The sequence below is a fragment of the Simochromis diagramma genome, unplaced genomic scaffold (assembly GCF_900408965.1).
Source record: "Simochromis diagramma unplaced genomic scaffold, fSimDia1.1 OVJJ01000352.1, whole genome shotgun sequence".
In the NCBI taxonomy this organism is placed as follows: domain Eukaryota; kingdom Metazoa; phylum Chordata; class Actinopteri; order Cichliformes; family Cichlidae; genus Simochromis; species Simochromis diagramma.
Window position 1 is genome coordinate 1,220,631 of NW_024386759.1, and position 18,056 is coordinate 1,238,686.

The 18,056-nt window shown below is 41.8% G+C and overlaps 1 protein-coding gene across 14 annotated transcripts in view; it reads right to left on the reverse strand.

Annotated features, from left to right (window-relative positions):
* The window catches only part of LOC120731893 (calcium-dependent secretion activator 1), a 324,336-nt gene that overhangs the window by 228,250 nt on the left and 78,030 nt on the right, over window positions 1-18,056 (reverse strand). For all 14 annotated transcript variants that reach the window (XM_040029354.1, XM_040029310.1, XM_040029241.1 and 11 more), the window contains 3 exons: window positions 13,759-13,880; window positions 5,492-5,603; window positions 5,265-5,404 (listed from right to left, as the gene is read on the reverse strand). In XM_040029354.1, coding sequence (XP_039885288.1) covers window positions 5,265-5,404; window positions 5,492-5,603; window positions 13,759-13,880 — 374 coding nt within the window. The remainder of the gene's footprint in view (window positions 1-5,264; window positions 5,405-5,491; window positions 5,604-13,758; window positions 13,881-18,056) is intronic.

An 18,056-nucleotide genomic window follows, 5' to 3' on the forward strand; every position in this document is an offset into this window, starting at 1 on the left:
CAAGGGATGAGATTTAGTGTGCCTGTTTATCTCAGGCTATTGTCAACAACTATTAACTGCTTATATGTTAACATGCTTTTTTTGGAATGTGTAAGAAACATTTTTATTGTTTATTGCTTTTGTTTATTTTATTAAGGGATTAGCTACAGGCGTTCATGGGGTTATTTTTTCAAGGGGTTATTTTTTTCATTTGCTTTCTTGGGATTCCTCTACTGTAATCCAAGAGTCTCGATTATCGAATAGGATAGCAAGGATAGCAAGAAGTGACATTTAAAATCTAAAAAGTCGAGGGCGAAAGCCACTGTGACAACATTGTTATGCGCTGTCAGTAATCTGTATTATATAAAAATGGTCTGTAAATAAAGCATGTTTCAACATAGTTATAAATTAGAGTTTGTTAAATCACACACTCAAATTTTTAAATAAAATTATTCACGGCACATGAGTGGACAGACAAAGGAGGTCGACAGACCTGGTGATAATTGCTTCTACACTGTAAAATGTAATATTGTGTTTAATTAAAAATATTAAATAGGATGAGCTCAGTTTTTATCAATTTGTTATTAGAACTCGATTTAAATAAGTTACCAGTACTTTTTATGCAAAAACGCTGATAAACTCAATTTATTTGAGTTGTTTTAAATTAGAAAAACTAAGGCCCTTTCTCAATTCTCAAGTACGCGAGTCTGTACTCCCGTGCGTTCTCTGCGAGTACGTACAGACTTTTTTTTTACAATTTGTACAATTGGAACACCAGCGTACTTGATGATGTCACAGGTCCGGAGTTTTTACTGCTGTCCCCTCTTAATTGTGTGCATTGTAAAGGTAATTGCAATACATGCTAAAAATAAGGGTAAGTTACGAATGCAATGTATATTTTGCGGACTATTAAAGACAAACAATTGTTTCCATGTTAAAATGTTTGCAATTCAAGTTTTTGCCCATACACTGGTAAAAGAAATGTTGACAGTGGCAAGTGTTAAATGGTTACTGTTGTGCTGCTGCAAAAAACTGAAAGCTGACAACCTGTTTTATTGTTAGACCATAATGTTGGCATGTTTTATTAAAGTTTTATTTGGGATGGTAATATAATTTTGTTTGATTGCTAATATCAGTGCATTATTTTTTATTATTATTATTACATATTTTTTTTAAATTGTGGCGGTTGAGGTGGACTTTTCACTTTTCACTGTTAAAGGAAAGCACTTCATTGGCGTTGTGTTACTGGACTGACCCTAAGCAATCATTGCAAATAGCAATGTTGCTATCCATTTTAGACACTTAAAAAAAAGCACTCCACAGACCTTACTAGCATCACATGTGCATAACTCAGGTGTCATCTTATCAATGTGTTATCTGGTCTTCAATGTTTTTTCTTCTACAGACATTAGACATTTAATTGAAAGTCTTGATGTTGCATCTGTCTACATAGTGTTAGTTACTAACCCTAATGGTAAATGGCCTGTATTTATATAGCACTTTATTAGTCCCTAAGGACCCCATAGTGCTTTATATATCCAGTCATCCACCCATTCACACACTAATGAGCCGTTGTGTTTTGTTTTGGACTTGGTTTACACAAATGCTCACTGAATGTCAATTCAGTACAATAAAACTTTATTGATCCTGAAGCAATGTTCCCTCTAATTTTTCATGTGTCTGAGCGAACACACAAACTCCCTGAGCGGTCCCTTGGACCACTGTGAGTGACATCAGGCATGTGCACTGTTGTCACACCAGCATCTAATCCATCCAACTTACATGGTTTATTAAAATAATCAAATTACAGCATTTACATTTATGTTAGACTAATTTTAATTAACTGCTTTATCCCACTTACAATGAAAATGTAAAAAAATCTTGTTCATGACCTGTGTAGTATGTTAACACACTAACTAACACTAACATGGAAGTAAAAATAACTTGAACTCCAATTTTAAAAACACAACTTTCTTTCTTTCTTTTTTTAATAAAGCTCTGACTTGTATTATGAGTCTGTGGTCTGGGAGACAGTCCTGTAACTCTCTGTCTGCAAAATACTATAATGACCAATGTTGGGCAATTAATTATATAGTTACTTCTTCAAAAAAGTAACTCAGTTTGGCAAACAACAAAGTTTTTTGCAGCTTTTTTTTTTTAATGCAGCCAAGGCGTTTTTAAATAAACATTTCAAACTATTTACAGAACAATCAGCTGTTCTGCATCAAATCTGATGCAGAACAGATGTATCACTGCTGTAACACCTGTAACACGCAGCAGTCGCCTCATTATTCTGACACACACAACACAACTATTGACTACACTACACACTAACTACACAAGACAACACATTAACTTTAGACTCCAAACACGCTAAACATCGCAAATCTCTCACATCTCAAAACACCGCCGTCACTCCTAAAACTTCCCCCTTCCTAAACAACTAAATACCATGTTGCCATATCATTTTTTGATTGGTCGACATGGTACATTTTTCCACCAATAGGAAAGGCTGAGGGAGGGGGGCTGTTTTTGCTCACAGGCTTTTGAGCGTTTTCCTCATAAAACGCCGTTTTTACCGTTTCTTCCCGCAGTAAATATAAACAACGACAGTATTCAGGAAGAAAACCAAACATTGCAGATATTTTTATCATAACTCTGGTTTTACGTGGCCGATCAACACAATTTAAAAACTGGTATAAAGTCCACACTTTGTCCGTCAGTTGTTCCGTCTGTCCTGCTCACATCTCCAGTGGTTGTACACGTTGTCATTAACGTGGCTTCACTCCACATCAGCCGCTTTGCTAAAACACCGGTGTCGGCACATAAGGACGCTGTCATAGGCTGTCAACCACGTTGATGGGCTGCGTATATACGAATGTGAATCGCGTGATTGGCTGGACTGTGGGATAAGGTGGCATCGTTCTAAACACGTACAGGAGCAGCCAGTTACTTACTGACTAACACTGCAAAACAGAATTGTTAACGTATTTATTTTAATTTCAACTCAGGTTAGATTTTTTTTTTTTTTTTGTGTGCAACGCAGATTTTCTGTGCGCAGAGACCGTGCCAGCAGTGCGCAATTGCACACGCGCGCAGCTTAGAGGGAACATTGTCCTGAAGGGTGACCTTCAGGATATGTTGGCAATAAAGGAAATTTAAAAAAAATAAGTTGGTTGTACTTAATTCATTTGTGTGGATCCTGTTGACAAAATAGATTTATGTAAAACTAATTAGTAAAGCACAAGGTGGCTGAAAATATAATATTTGAATTAATCTAACTTAAACATTTTACTGCCACAAATAAGAGAGATGTGTTTAAAAAAAAAAATCTAAACTATCTAACCTGAAAATATATAATTTATGTTGATACAACATAACTTGATTTAGGCAGTCTTATATATCTCTTGTTAATCTTAAGTAGTTTTTTAAAATTAAATTACCTAAAGATTTTTGCTTTAAACTAACACAATACAATTTCGTGGAACCTGTTGACAAAATAATTTTAATTAAAGTCAACGTTTCATTTTTTTTTTTTTGAGTGAACTTGTTGTCATTGCCTTTTTTTTTTTTTTTTTTTTTTTTGTTTTTTTGTTTTTTTTTTTTTTACTAACACACTTTTTATAACAAATTGAAATGGGTTTTTTTAAATTAAAAGTATATGAAAGATTAAACAAAACTAAAAGGCAGAATTTGAATGAGCAGTTTTAATACAGTAACTGCAACTAAAATAGTATAATTAGAGTACAAGATACAACAGTAGTAACAGATAAATAAATTTAAGTAGTGAGAAATAATTGTCTTTAAGTTTTAGCTATTTTTTAAAAATTAGACTCCAGGAAAATAAATAATTTATGTGAATTAATGATTTTGAGTAAAGTAAACTTAGTTTTTCTACTTCATCGGTTTCTGTGTTGATACAAATTCACGTTGTACAAAAACTTAAATGGTTTAAGGCTAACTAGTTTGGGCTCATAGCACATTCAAGTAATTTCAGCCTGAAAGTTTTTATTTCTAATGGGGGTCATAATAGAGTGTGATATTTCAGGTCCTGTGTGGATCTGCACATAGTCACATTCAGTGGTAGCAATAACCAGTAACCACAAGAGGGAAGCAAAAGATTATCTTTTGGACAAAGCACCCTAGTGGCTCATCAATTACACACCCAAATATTAAGTGTATCACACTCTAAATTAACTCTACAAGGATTATTTAGAATTAACATTTTACCACCTGATTAAGATCAGATATACAGTTATCTATGTATTCACATGTTGGTTATTTAAAAAATAATCATAAAATTGGGTTGTAAAGACTTAGAAATAATGAAATAACCATCAATATTAGGGAAGTTACACTTCAGCATGTGACGTAATGGATCCAAATGCTTACCTCCAGCACGTTTTAAAAATATAAAATTAACAATAAATTAATTAACAATACATTTCTGTTTCCCAAGTTTTTAAACTTAGAACTTCTTCTATTTACGTTTTCTATTTAAATACCTTTGGGTAATTTGATGTTTAGCAAAGCCTCTCATTCAATAAGCTCTTAATACACTCATCTTCATCAGTATTTGAACACTAAGAAAAAATGTTGTAATTTTGCCTATGGAAATCACAGTAGATCTTAAATCAAACAAGAAAGATATAATAGAAGAGCAGACACTAAAGGTGGCTGCGGTAAACACCTGACAACGCATCTCAAGGTGGGAAATATAGGATTTGCTAAAAAAATCCCACCTTGTGTGAAGTAACTCATGACTAACTGAAAAAAATACTCCAATAAACAATGTTTCCTGTTATTTGTAGTCAGAAGTGGCAAGTACATCTCTTAATAACTAAAAGCTTGCTGTACTCTACCTTTGCCTCCAGTACTATTGTAAGGAACTTAGAGTCATTTTAACAAGGACTTTGCCTTTAACTTGTACATTAAACAAATCTTGACTGCTTTCTTTATAGGTGCAATATTGTCAAAATTGGAAGCATCCTGTCTCAGAACCCACTTAGCCCATGTATTTTATATTTCTATATACTCATTCTTTTGTACTTTATTGCTCTAAAATCTCCCTGAAAAACTTACACTTTATCCAAAATACTGATAGAGACTAAAAGGAGAGATCACATTTCTCCTTAATAGCTTTTCCAGGACCGGTCTGCTGAAATTATTCTGATGTACAAACTAAAACAGTAACTATTTTAATGCAGCTACAGTTTTACACTGAACCATGATAACTCAAGTAGCTTTATATTGCCACAAGAATGTTTAATCTCACAGTAACTTACCCACAATGCTTCATGTTCTGTGGTTTGTCCATGCGAATGGCCAGTTTGATCTTGAGGTCACTGTCTGAGCAGCCTTTACACACTGTCATCTTATGGAGTTCAGACTGCTTAGGACTGTTGGGAGTCGGGTGGAGAACAACCTGGGAGTGTTCCCACCATTAATGTATATGTTGTATACAAGTTATACAAAGGCAAAGTGACCAAAATGAAGCAGAATGATTTCTTACCCTCCCCAGCTCCTTATCTTCCAGAGCTAACACTCCTGTGCTCTCAGTAAACAGCTTCACCTTCACAGCAGGCAGTGGCTGAGTGGTGGTGAAGTCGCCCTGGGTACCCCAACTGCACACCAACACAAATATAGACACAACCACATATAAGCAAAGAAAGACTGTTAAACATTATTATGACTCCTGAACTACCAGTTAAGCCTTGAAAGTTGTGTAAGTCTATGTTTGCTGGTGAGAAGCAGGGAGATGGGTGCTTTTGGACTATGGGAGGTACAACAATAGAAACTTTCATAGCGTAATGTAGTCAAAATGTAACAACAGTGCAAAACACAGCTCTAACAGGCTGCTCTAAACCAGAACACTGCACCTAAACTGGACCTAGACCAGAGTCAATCAATAATAAAGGTGGATTCATTACTGATATATAAACAGTAACTTTCAGGGGATTTTCCAATAACTATAAGTCAGTCACTTGGCTGTCACTATAATGTGACAGTCAAGTTTTTGTCACATGCTTTCATTGTCTTCGTCTTCCTTTCACTCCTCAACCGAGTGAAAGGAGATGGTCCCGCCCCTCCCTGAGCCTGGTTCTGCTGGAGGTTTCTTTCTCTTAAAAGGGAGTTTTTCCTTCCTACTTTTGCCAAAGCGCGTGCTAATACTGGGTCATATGGTTGTTGGGGTTTTCCTTGTATTCTTTGTATTATTAACTATATCTATCTAATAGACTCAAATTTGTTCACGTAAAAGGAGAGTCTTCTTCACACACTGAGGTTAATTATGGAGTTCCACAGGGTTCAGTGCTAGGACCAATTCTGTTTACATTATACATGCTTCCCTTTGGCAGTATCATCAGAAGACATTGCATACTTTTTCACTGCTATTCTGATGACACCCAGATCTATGAGCTCAGTTTGGATTCAGGAGACAGACACTATCTCTACTTTTAAGATTAGGCTTAAAACTTTCCTTTTTGCTAAAGCATATAGTTAGGGCTGGACCAGGTGACCCTGAATCCTCCCTTAGTTATGCTGCAATAGACATAGGCTGCTGGGGGATTCCCATGATGCATTGAGTTTTTCCTTTTCAGTCACCTTTTTCACTCACTATGTGTTAACAGACCTCTCTCCATTGAATCATATATGTTATTAATCTCTGTCTCTCTTCCACAGCATGTCTTTATCCTGTCTTCCTTCTCTCTCCCCAACCAGTCACAGCAGATGGCCCCGCCCCTCCCTGAGCCTGGTTCTGCCGGAGGTTTCTTCCTGTTAAAAGGGAGTTTTTCCTTCCCACTGTCACCAAAGTGCTTGCTCATAGGGGGTCATATGATTGTTGGGGTTTTTTTCTCTGAATGCATTATCGTAGGGTCTACCTTACACTATAAAGCATCTTAAGGTCTTGATGTTGTTGTGATTTTGTGCTGTATAAATAAAATTGAATTGAATTGAATTATAACTCTTAACTTGTTTGATCTGCTGCTCACCACAAACAAGCACAATCAGAATACTTTATTGATCCCTGGGGGAAATTATTTTTTGTTACAGTGCTCCATTATAAACAAACATTAACAAGACAGACAATACGCTAACTAAGAATAGTACTATATATATATATATATGCATACATAAAGTCGCTTATTATTAAATAGCTGAAAAAGAAGCATGTGTAGTTGTAGCAGTAACCAGTGTGTTAAGTGGATGCGTTGTACAGGGAGATGGCCACAGGCAGGAAAGATTTCCTGTGCCGTTCAGTGGTGCTTTTCGGTAATCTCAGTCTCTCACTGAACGAGCTCCTGTGACTGACCAGCATGTCATGGAGTGGGTGGGAGGTGTTATCCAACATTGTCTTTATCTTGGACAGCATCCGCCTCTCCAACACCACCTTGAGGGAGTCCAGCTCCATCCCCACAACATTGCTGGCCTTACGGATTAGTTTATTGAGTCTGTTGGCATCTGTGACCCTCAGCCTGCTCCCCCAGCATGCAACAGCATAGAGGATGGCACTGGCCACAACAGACTCGTAGAAAATCCTGAGCATTTTCTGGCATATGTTGAAGGACCTCAGTCGCCTCAAAAAATAGAGACAACTCTGGCCCTTCCTGTAAAATGCCGTGGTGTTTTTAGCCCAGTCCAGTTTATTGTCAATGTGAACTCCAAGGTATTTATAGTCCTCCACAATGTCAACACTCACCCCCTGGATTGAAACAGGGGTCAAGTGTTTCCTGGTCTTCCTGAAGTCCACGATCAGTTCCTTGGTCTTTGCCACGTTGAGCTGCAGATGATTCTGCTCACACCACGTGACAAAGGAGTCGACCACAGCCCGGTATTCTGTCTCATCATCCCTGCTGATGCATCCAACCACCGCAGAGTCATCAGGAAACTGCTGAAGATGGCAGGTCTCTGTGCAGTGGCTGAAGTCTGTGGTGTAGAGGGTGAAGAGGAAGGGGGAGAGGACGGTCCCCTGTGGTGCCCCTGTGTTGCTGATCACCTTGTCAGACACACACTGTGGGAGATGTACATATTGTGGTCTTCCTGTCAGGTAATCAACAATCCAGGACACCAGAGAAGCATCCACCTGCATCGCTGCTAACTTATCACCCAGGAGGGTCGGCCTGATGGTATTGAAAGCACTAGAAAAGTCAAAAAACATGACCCTCACAGTGCTCGCCGGCTGGTCCAGATGGGTGTAGACACGATTGAGCAGGTAGATGATGGCGTCCTCAGTTCCGAGACGAGGCTGATAAGCGAACTGAAGGGGATCCAGATGTGGTCTTACTATGGGTCGCAGCTGGTCCAGGATGAGCCTTTCCAGGGTCTTCATGATGTGGGAGGTCAGTGCCACGGGCCTATAATCCTGGGGGCCACTGGGACGTGGCGTCTTTGGTACAGGGACGAGGCATGATGTCTTCCACATCACTGGGACCCTCTGCAGACTCAGACTCAGCATAAACAGTTTATGAAAGACTCCACACAGCTGGGGGGCACAGGTCTTGAGGACGAGGGGACTCACTCCGTCTGGTCCAGCAGACTTGCCTGAGTGAAGTCTCCTCATTTGCATCTCAACCTGGTATTGAGTGAAGGTGATGGGTGGGGGAGGGGTGTCAGGACTCTCACAGGAGGCAACAGCGCCATGTGAAGAGAGAGGCTGGCACAGTGGTGTGGCTCTGGATTCCAGGCTGACTACAGGTGAGGTTGTGGGGGTGTGAGCAGACACTGTGGTGTCGAATCTATTGAAAAACAGATTCAACTCGTTGGCTCTATTCTCACCTCCCTCAGCTCCCCTGCTGTTGGTTGGCCTGAATCAAGTGATGGACTTCATGCCCCTCCACACCTCTCTCATGCTGTTCTGCTGGAGTTTCCACTCCAGCTTCCTCCTGTAATTGTCCTCAGCCTCTCTGATCTTGTCCTTTAGTAACACCTGGACCTTCCTCACCTCCTCTTTGTTGCCCCCTCTGAAAGCCCTCTTCTTGTCATTGAGGAGGGCTTTGATGTCCTTAGTCACCCACGGCTTCTTATTTGGGTAACAATGAACAGTCTGAGCTGGAACAATGGAGTCGGTGGAGAAAGTTATGTAGTCTGTGATACACTCAGTAAGCCCATTGATGTCCTCGGCGTGAGGCTCACAGAGTGTTTCCCAGTTGGTCACCTCGAAACAGCCCTGTAGTTCCGCTATTGCCTCCTCTGACCACCTCCTAACAGTCCTGGTGGTCACAGGTTCCCTCCTCACAATTGGCACATAGCGGGGGGTGAGGTGAATCAGGTTATGATCTGACCTACCAAGTAGGGGGAGGGAGGAGGAGCTGTATGCATCCTTGACATTAGCATCTAGAATTTTTTCTCCCCTGGTCGGACAGTCCACATATTGTCTGAATGTTGGTAGTGTATTGTCCAGTGATACATGGTTGAAGTCACCCGAGATTACAATAAAGGCTACACTCTCAGTATTCCCTCTGACTCCGTACCAGTGCTGAGAGCTCGTCGATTTTGTGCGATCGTTATCGAATAAAATCGACATTTCCCATTACGATAGACGGCAGACACGGTTTATACCTCCTCCTCGCTTCGAGCCTCCGACCCTAACTCTAATTCTGAAAACACAACTTTATTATTATTTTTTTTTTTTTTTTTGCTCTGACTTGTATTATGAGTCTGTGGTCTGGGAGAGAGTCCTGTAACTCTCTGCCTGCAAAATACTATAATGACCAATGTTGGGCAATTAATTATATAGTTACTTCTTCAAAAAAGTAACTTTGCAAACAACAAGTTTTGCAAACAACAAAGTTTTTGCATCTGTTTACCTCAAAATGCAGCCAAGGCGTTTTTTTTAAATAAACATTTCAAACTATTTACAGAACAATCAGCTGTTCTGCATCAAATCTGATGCCACACAAATTATTTGTGCCACTCCAAAAAAATAATTTCTGTCCACTATGAGATGGAGAACAACAGCCTGATACCTGCAGGCCTGACAGCAGGACATGTATCACTCCAGATGTAATGTTAAAAAAAAATTCTACCAACCGTTAACCATAATTCAATAACCCTATAAACATAATAACCGAATGCACTTTTAACTCTTATTAGAATGAGATTTTAACCACTACGGTGCAAAGTTTTTAGATACTGCATTGATAAAGAACAAGAGATACAATCAGTGCTTTGTCAGTGTTTATTCAGCATTCAAGGACAGCAATATTTGCATAGTATTTTTACTGACATATAGTGCACATATGTTTTGGGCAAAACATTTCTGAATATTGAAATACGAACATTTTTAACATACAATTGGCAAATTAGCCAATGCAAAACTTTATCTGCCTATTAAAAAAAGAAGATAATCTTCTCACAAACTGGTGTTTGATTTTGAAACAGGAAAAAAGTGCGGAAACAAATGAAAAGACTAACATTTGAATGAATCCTGAAAGCAAGTAAATACTTTCTATGCTGCGTTATGATAAACTTTGGTAATACTGATGTATAAAGAACAACACTGGCTGATGATGAAATACAGTCAGCTGGCATGGTGACACTGCCAGTATTAACCCTCTCAGGCTCAAATTAAACTTTTTGTTGCTAATGCACAACCAAGTCCTGCAGTGGTACTTCTGAGTAAAACAAACTCATCAAATATGTATGTAGAGTAATCAGGTTGTTGGTTTTTAACTGTTGCAAATCGGCAACGCCTGCCTTGAGAGGGTTAACCTGCAGGGCTGGACTGGGAGAAAAAAAATCGGCCCGGGCATTTTGACTACAGACCGGCCCACCAGGTATTAAAGCCATAAAGCCTTTGAATGAAAACAAATGCTGTTGTGACAGTGATGTACACTGTCTTGTTGGTATATGTATGATTTCTATACATTTTACCTCAGATAAAAACTTTGTTCGCAAGATTCAGATAATTATTTAATTAAAGCGAGATATTTTAAATGAGAATAAGAAAGAAAAGTATTTCTTTGTGCCCCCCTCTCCCTGTTAATGCCCTACCTGGCCCCCTGGCAAAACTGCTAGACCCGCCCCTGCACAGTTACGGTACCAGTTGTCAGCTACATAGAAAAGGATCTGGTTTCAATCCAGTTTCATGATTGAAGTAGCAACAGGAGAAGGAGGGGGAGAGAATGAGAGAAGAAGAGGCAGCTGTGCAGTGTAAACACACAGAATAAATCCAGCTTTGTGTCTTTTTCCATTCTAGCTAAAGTACAGGACAAACTGCGTCCCTACTCAGCTCAATACGAAACGTGTAATATTTTCTCTGAATGAGGGACCATTGTGTGTGTGTGTGTGTGTGTGTGTGTGTGTGTGTGTGTGTGTGTCCGGAAGGCTGGTTTACAGGCACCATTAGGCCAAGAGGAGTTCCCACACTGAAGCTAGCCACACCTGTAGCTGATCAGCCATCGCCAGCTGTAGCTGATTGCCTTCACCAGGAGCTGCGCTGTTTAACAGTGTGGCTGGGCTTCAGTTGGTGGTCGATAATTGAGTTAACCCCAGTTAACCCGCAGTCCGTGGATAACTTTGATATTTGAAAAACCCTAGCTATCAGGAGATTGTCGAGTCATCAGAGTGTTCTGTTTGTCTTCACTAGGAATCGGGAGCAGAGCGGTGTTTTCACTGGAGCAGAGCCACGGTTTGGAACTGGGTGTTTTTCGAGTTGTCACCTTTTATGATTTACAAACACAGGCACTATGTGGGGATTCAGGGAGAATCGCCACAGGAACCACAGTGCTGAGTTTCATAAATAGTTATTTTACATTTCATTGTAAATAAAATCGCTGTTCTTCATCAGAGTCCTGTTTGGGTCCTACTTCTTTCCTGGAACTCCATGGTCTGCCACCGCAGTCCGTGACAGACTAATCCAGCCACAATGGACTCAGCGGGCTCTAACCTGCCAGAATGCTGTGAAGAGATGACGCAGATTTGTGAGCATGGAACATGGGCCCGTAGCTGGCTCTGGACCTCCAGAGAGTTTGCAACCAGAACTCCCAACTTTGTTACCTCTGTCCTCTGCAGAGAAATCAAGTGAACTTATTCAGCCATCAGTGTACTTCAAAAATGTTAACTCTGAGTCTGTTGTTCCAGAGTTAGGGAGATCAGAGCACACAGCACGCAGAGCCAGGTGACTTTTTGGTTCGGTCAGGCCACATGGAGATGGAGATTCTGCCCAGGGCTTCCCCAGAGGCTGAACTTATGGCCTCTGGCACCTCTGGACCCCTTAGAGATTGTAAAGCCTGGTGTTCCACTCTCTGCTCCACCATCTGCAGCTGCCACACCACTCTCTACTCCACCATCTGCAGCTGCTACGCTGTCGCCTGGACCTGCTCAGTCTGAGCTGGAGGTTGCTGCATCGCCTGCATCTGATCTGCCCGAGTCCGAGGTCTACACACTGGAGGGACCCGCTCTGCCCGAGTCGGAGGTCTGCATGCCAGAAGGACCTGCGCTGCTCGCACTAGGGGTCTGTGAGCTGCCTGCACCTGAGGACATCACGCCACCTGGTCCTGCTTCGTCTGGCCCTGTGTGCCAGCCATCTGCCAAACTGCCAGTGATTCTTCTGCCACATCCACGTCCAGGACGGCCTGCCCATCCACATCCCAGGTCACCTTCTATGCCATGTTGCCGCCACCAGACCCGCGGCAGGCCACCAGAGCTGCAATGTCGCCGCTGGATCCGCAGCAGGCCACCTGAACTGTTTCACCTGAACTACATCCCTTCTGCAACTCCACAATCTCCCACTGCAGTCCATGACAAAACTCTCACTGAGGGAATGTGAAGAGCCATAGCCAGGAGCTCAGGGGAATGGACTTCAGTGTTAAGTACCTGTTTCCCAAAGAAATCGTGGAATGACGAAGGTCCTGTTCCCAATCCATATAAAGTTCATTCAAAGAGGCTCCAAAGCCATCATTACGGTTGATAAGCTGTATGTCAACAGGCAGCTTTATTGTGATCAGAACATACCTCTCTGACTGTAATGTTCCTGAGTCAGTTGATTTATATCCAGACAAAGACGTTTTTCTAGCTGCAATTCACTACACAGCCATACACCACAGACAGACACAAACGCAAACACAGACAAAAACGTCCAAGTCTCCATAAGATAAATCATATTATTAGGATTAAGAAAATATGGTTTAGTTAAGTGTTAGCTATGACTAGTGAATATAATAATGAGTTTGTCTGTGAAGGTTCTCAGTCATCCAGGTCATCGTAGTCAAAGGAGCTTGCAAAGAAAAGCATCTGGACTTCTTTAAGTTGCTTGAAGAAACTTTCACCTCTCATCCGAGAAGCTTCTTCAGTTCTAAGGTCAAATGGTGGAGAGTCCCAGATATAAACCTAGTGGGAGTTTCCCCCCTACAGAGGGACAAAAGGACCCCCTGATGATCCTCTAATCGCCTGAGCCAACTGGGTGTGGGTCCCAATCAGCCAGAATTTCGGGTGAGCCCAGGATGTGAGTGGGCGTTAAGGCGTCTGGGGAGTTCCCCAGACGCATAATAATAAGTTGTAATGAAATACACCCTGAAGTGATGTGCTTGTCTTGATGTGTTGATGATGATGATGATGATGATGACATTAGTCATAATGCCCAAAAAGTGTGTTTAGTGTAATGGAGGTCCTGTTTTTCTTTTTTTTGTTCCATGTCTATACATTGTGTGTGTGTGTGTGTGTGTGTGTGTGTGTGTGTGTGTGTGTGTGTGTGTGTGTGTGTGTGTGTGCGCGCGCGTGTGTGTGTGCGCGCGTGTGTGTGTGTGTGTGCGTGTGTGTGTGTGCAAGTTCTTTACATACATGGGTTTTGAGGCCTCAGCCTGATCTGTCTGCAGTTTATGTCCTCCCTCAACCTCCATGGTGCAGTAAACAATCCTGTTTGGAGCCAAAGACCTCAGACCCTGCACTTCCATTATCACCACCTACAACACAAACATGCAGAGGTTATTGATAAAGAGACCCTTTTAAAGCATTTACGGTATTGCATGGACAGCAACTGCTAAAATACATTCAGCAGTAACTTATCCAGTAAAAAATCTCTCTCTCTCTCTCTCTCTCTCTCTCTCTATATATATATATATATATATATATATATATATGTATATACATATATATATATATACACATATATATATATATATATGTGTGTATATATATATATGTATATACATATATATATACATATATATATGTGTGTGTGTTTGCCTGCGGGATCCCCAGGTACTGGGGATCCCGCAGGCAAATGGGAACCATGAAGAGGCCGCTAGAAAGGCTGCAACCACCAAGTACCTGCAGAGGGTCAGGCAAGTCCTGAGGAGTCAGCTGAATGGTAAGAACAAGATCCGGGCCATCAACACGTACGCCCTGCCCGTGATCAGGTACCCTGCTGGGGTAATAGGCTGGCCAAAGGAGGAGATAGAAGCCACTGACATAAAGACAAGAAAGCTCCTTACCATGCATGGAGGGTTTCACCCCAAGTCCAGCACCCTGAGGCTGTACGCTAAGCGGAAGGAAGGGGGCCGGGGACTGGTGAGTGTCAGCACCACAGTCCAGGATGAGACAAGGAACATCCAAGAATACATTGGGAAGATGGCCCCAACTGACCTAGTGCTCAGTGAATACCTCAGGCAGCAGAAACCCAAGAAAGAGGAGGGAGACGAGGAACCATCATGGAAGGACAGGCCCCTGCACGGTATGTACCACCGGCAGATAGAGGAGGTGGCTGATATCCAGAAATCCTACCAGTGGCTGGACAAAGCTGGACTGAAAGACAGCACAGAGGCACTAATCATGGCAGCACAAGAACAAGCTCTGAGTACAAGATCCATAGAGGCTGGGGTCTATCACACCAGGCAAGACCCCAGGTGCAGGCTGTGTAAAGATGCCCCAGAGACAATCCAGCACATAACAGCAGGGTGCAAGATGCTAGCAGGCAAGGCATACATGGAACGCCACAACCAAGTGGCCGGCATAGTGTACAGGAACATCTGTGCCGAGTATAACCTGGAAGTCCCGAGGTCAAAATGGGAGATGCCCCCAAGGGTGGTGGAGAATGACCGAGCTAAGATCCTGTGGGACTTCCAGATACAGACAGACAAAATGGTGGTGGCTAACCAACCGGACATAGTGGTGGTAGACAAACAGAAGAAGACGGCCGTAGTGATCGATGTAGCGGTTCCGAATGACAGCAATATCAGGAAGAAGGAACACGAGAAGCTGGAGAAATACCAAGGGCTCAGAGAAGAGCTCGAGAGGATGTGGAGGGTGAAGGTAACGGTGGTCCCCGTGGTAATCGGAGCACTAGGTGCGGTGACTCCCAAGCTAGGCGAGTGGCTCCAGCAGATCCCGGGAATAACATCGGAGATCTCTGTCCAGAAGAGCGCAGTCCTGGGAACAGCTAAGATACTGCGCAGGACCCTCAAGCTCCCAGGCCTCTGGTAGAGGACCCGAGCTTGAAGGATAAACCGCCCGCAGGGGCGTGCTGGGTTTTTTTTTTTATATATATATTATATAATATATATTATATATAATATATATATATATTATTATATATATATATAAATTAGGGGTGCAACGATACACAAAATTCACGGTTCGGTTCGATATTTTGGTGTCACGGTTCGATATTTTTTCGATACAAAAAAAATGTTCATGCCTTTTTAATTTGTCATTTATTAAAATTATAAATATATATTTTAACTCAAAAGTACTGTTTTTAAATTTAACCCTAACCCTTGTGCGTGTTTTTTATTTTGACAGCGAATGTGCACCTGCGGACCACTTATGTGCAGCCCTGGTTATTTAGCTCATCATATTGCAGCCACAGAAATTATTTTGTCCATGAAACCATAAAGCTGCACTTTCTTTTTGCCTTATAGTCTGATTTGTCATAACTTCTCCGTTTTGTGGTAAGCTTTTCTTTGGCTGTCACTTCTTCACCCTGACCTGTGTTATTTGGCTCAGCAGAACTAAAATATATATCCTGCTGCTTTTACACACGCACTCACATAAGCTCAGCGATTCTCTGCGCGATCAACCTCTCACATGTTTAAGCTTGCTGCGGGAGATTTCACTTGTCATGTTTGCATAGTAAGCTAACAATTAATAAGACGATGTCAGAGGAATTGGTGCGCAAATTATCATCACTCACCAATCAGTACTGTCGCTCTCTATACACAGTTCGCACGATTGCAAAGTGAAAGCAAAAAAACAAGCGCAAATTCAAACGCGATTTCAATATGTCACATATTGACAGTGGCTCACCGATGCCAATGACATAATTACCCAGCTACATTTCTGAAAGAATGCAAAAGCATTGACATATATTTTTCCTTCCTACAATAGCCCGACGGGCAGGGAAGAGATAGATTTTGGTAGCCCGACTGAAAAAATCGCTAGCCCCAGGACGTCGGGCTAGCGATATTGCAAGCCCTGTATCTGATTGAGGAATCACTCATCTTTGGAAAAGAGAGTTTATTACAGAGAAATGTCTCTTTCCAAAATAAAAGCTATACTATCCGCTTCTTCTGGGCTATATTCTCAGCAGCATAAGGAGAATCATGTGCTAACAGCTGTCTAAATGACTTGGCTAAAGTTAGTAGCATGCTTGTTGTTTTTGTCTTTGCACTAGGATGATGTCGGCGTAAATGTGCAGTCATATTCGTTGTGTTCCCACTAGTGCTTTCAGGTTAATCTCGTTGAAATGACCTTAACGCCACAACATGGCAAATCTCCGTTAACGAGCTACCGCCGATCGCCCCGTGCATGGGGCTAGACGGCCAACACGTTAATGAGCTAACTGCGCTAACACACTAGTTCCCACCCATGTAATTGAGCATTGCATGGCACATCCAACATACTGTTTTACTTTAGTCCATGACGCGCTTACCTTCAGGGTCATACGTCACATGAAAACCAAAATAATTCCAAACGCCAGATCTGAATGAGGGTGGGGGAGGTCCATGTTGCAAGGAGAGCTTAACTTCTGTCTTGCTAGCTTGCCCTGCGCTCTTCCTTCTGACGATGCTGTCTGTGTTGAGCGCTCAGTGGATCTGCGCTCGACAGTGCAGCCTAGGCGGAGTAGTCGAACGCAGATTCACTGAGCGCTCAACACAGACAGCATCGTCAGAAGGAAAGTTGATAAAATAAATTACAAATGTAGTATTGTTCGATACATATGCGTACCGAACCGAAAGCACTGTATCGAACGGTTCAATATCGATACGAATATCGTTGCACCCCTATATATATATATATATATATATATATATATATATATATACACATGTGTTGAGCGCAGATCCACTGAGCGCTCAACACAGACAGCATCGTCAGAAGGAAGAGCGCAGGGCAAGCTAGCGAGACAGAAGTTATGCTCTCCTTGCAACATGGCAAATTGAACCTCCCCCACCCTCATTCAGATCTGGCGTTTGGAACTATTTTGGTTTTCATGTGACGTATGACCCTGAAGGTAAGCGAGTCATGGACTAAAGTAAAACAGTATGTCGGATGTGCCACGCAATGCTCAATTACATGGGTGGGAGCTAGTGTGTTAGCGCAGTTAGCTCGTTAACGTGTTGGCCGTCCAGGCCCACGCACGGGGCGATCCGCGGTAGCTCGTTAACGGAGATTAGCCGTGTTGTGGCGTTAACGTCATTTCAACAAGAGTAACGCTGACAGCACTAGTGGGAACACAACAAATATGACTGCACATTTACATCGACATCATCCTAGTGCAAAGACAAAAACAACAAGCATGCATGCTACAAACTTTACCCGAGTCATTTAGACAGCTGTTAGCACATGATTCTCCTTATGGGGACCTGATATGTTTAATATGCTGCTGAGAATATAGCCCAGAAGAAGCGTATAGTATAGCTTTTATTTTGGAAAGAGCCATTTCTCTGTAATAAACTCTCTTTTCCAAAGATGAGTGATTCCTCAATCAGATACAGGGCTCGCAATCGCTAGCCCCGGGATGTCGGGCTAGCAATTTTTCCAGTCGGGCTACCAAAATCTATCTCTGCCCTGCCCGTCGGCCTATCGTAGGAAGGAAAAATATATGTCAATGCTTTTGCATTCTTTCGGAAATGTAGCTG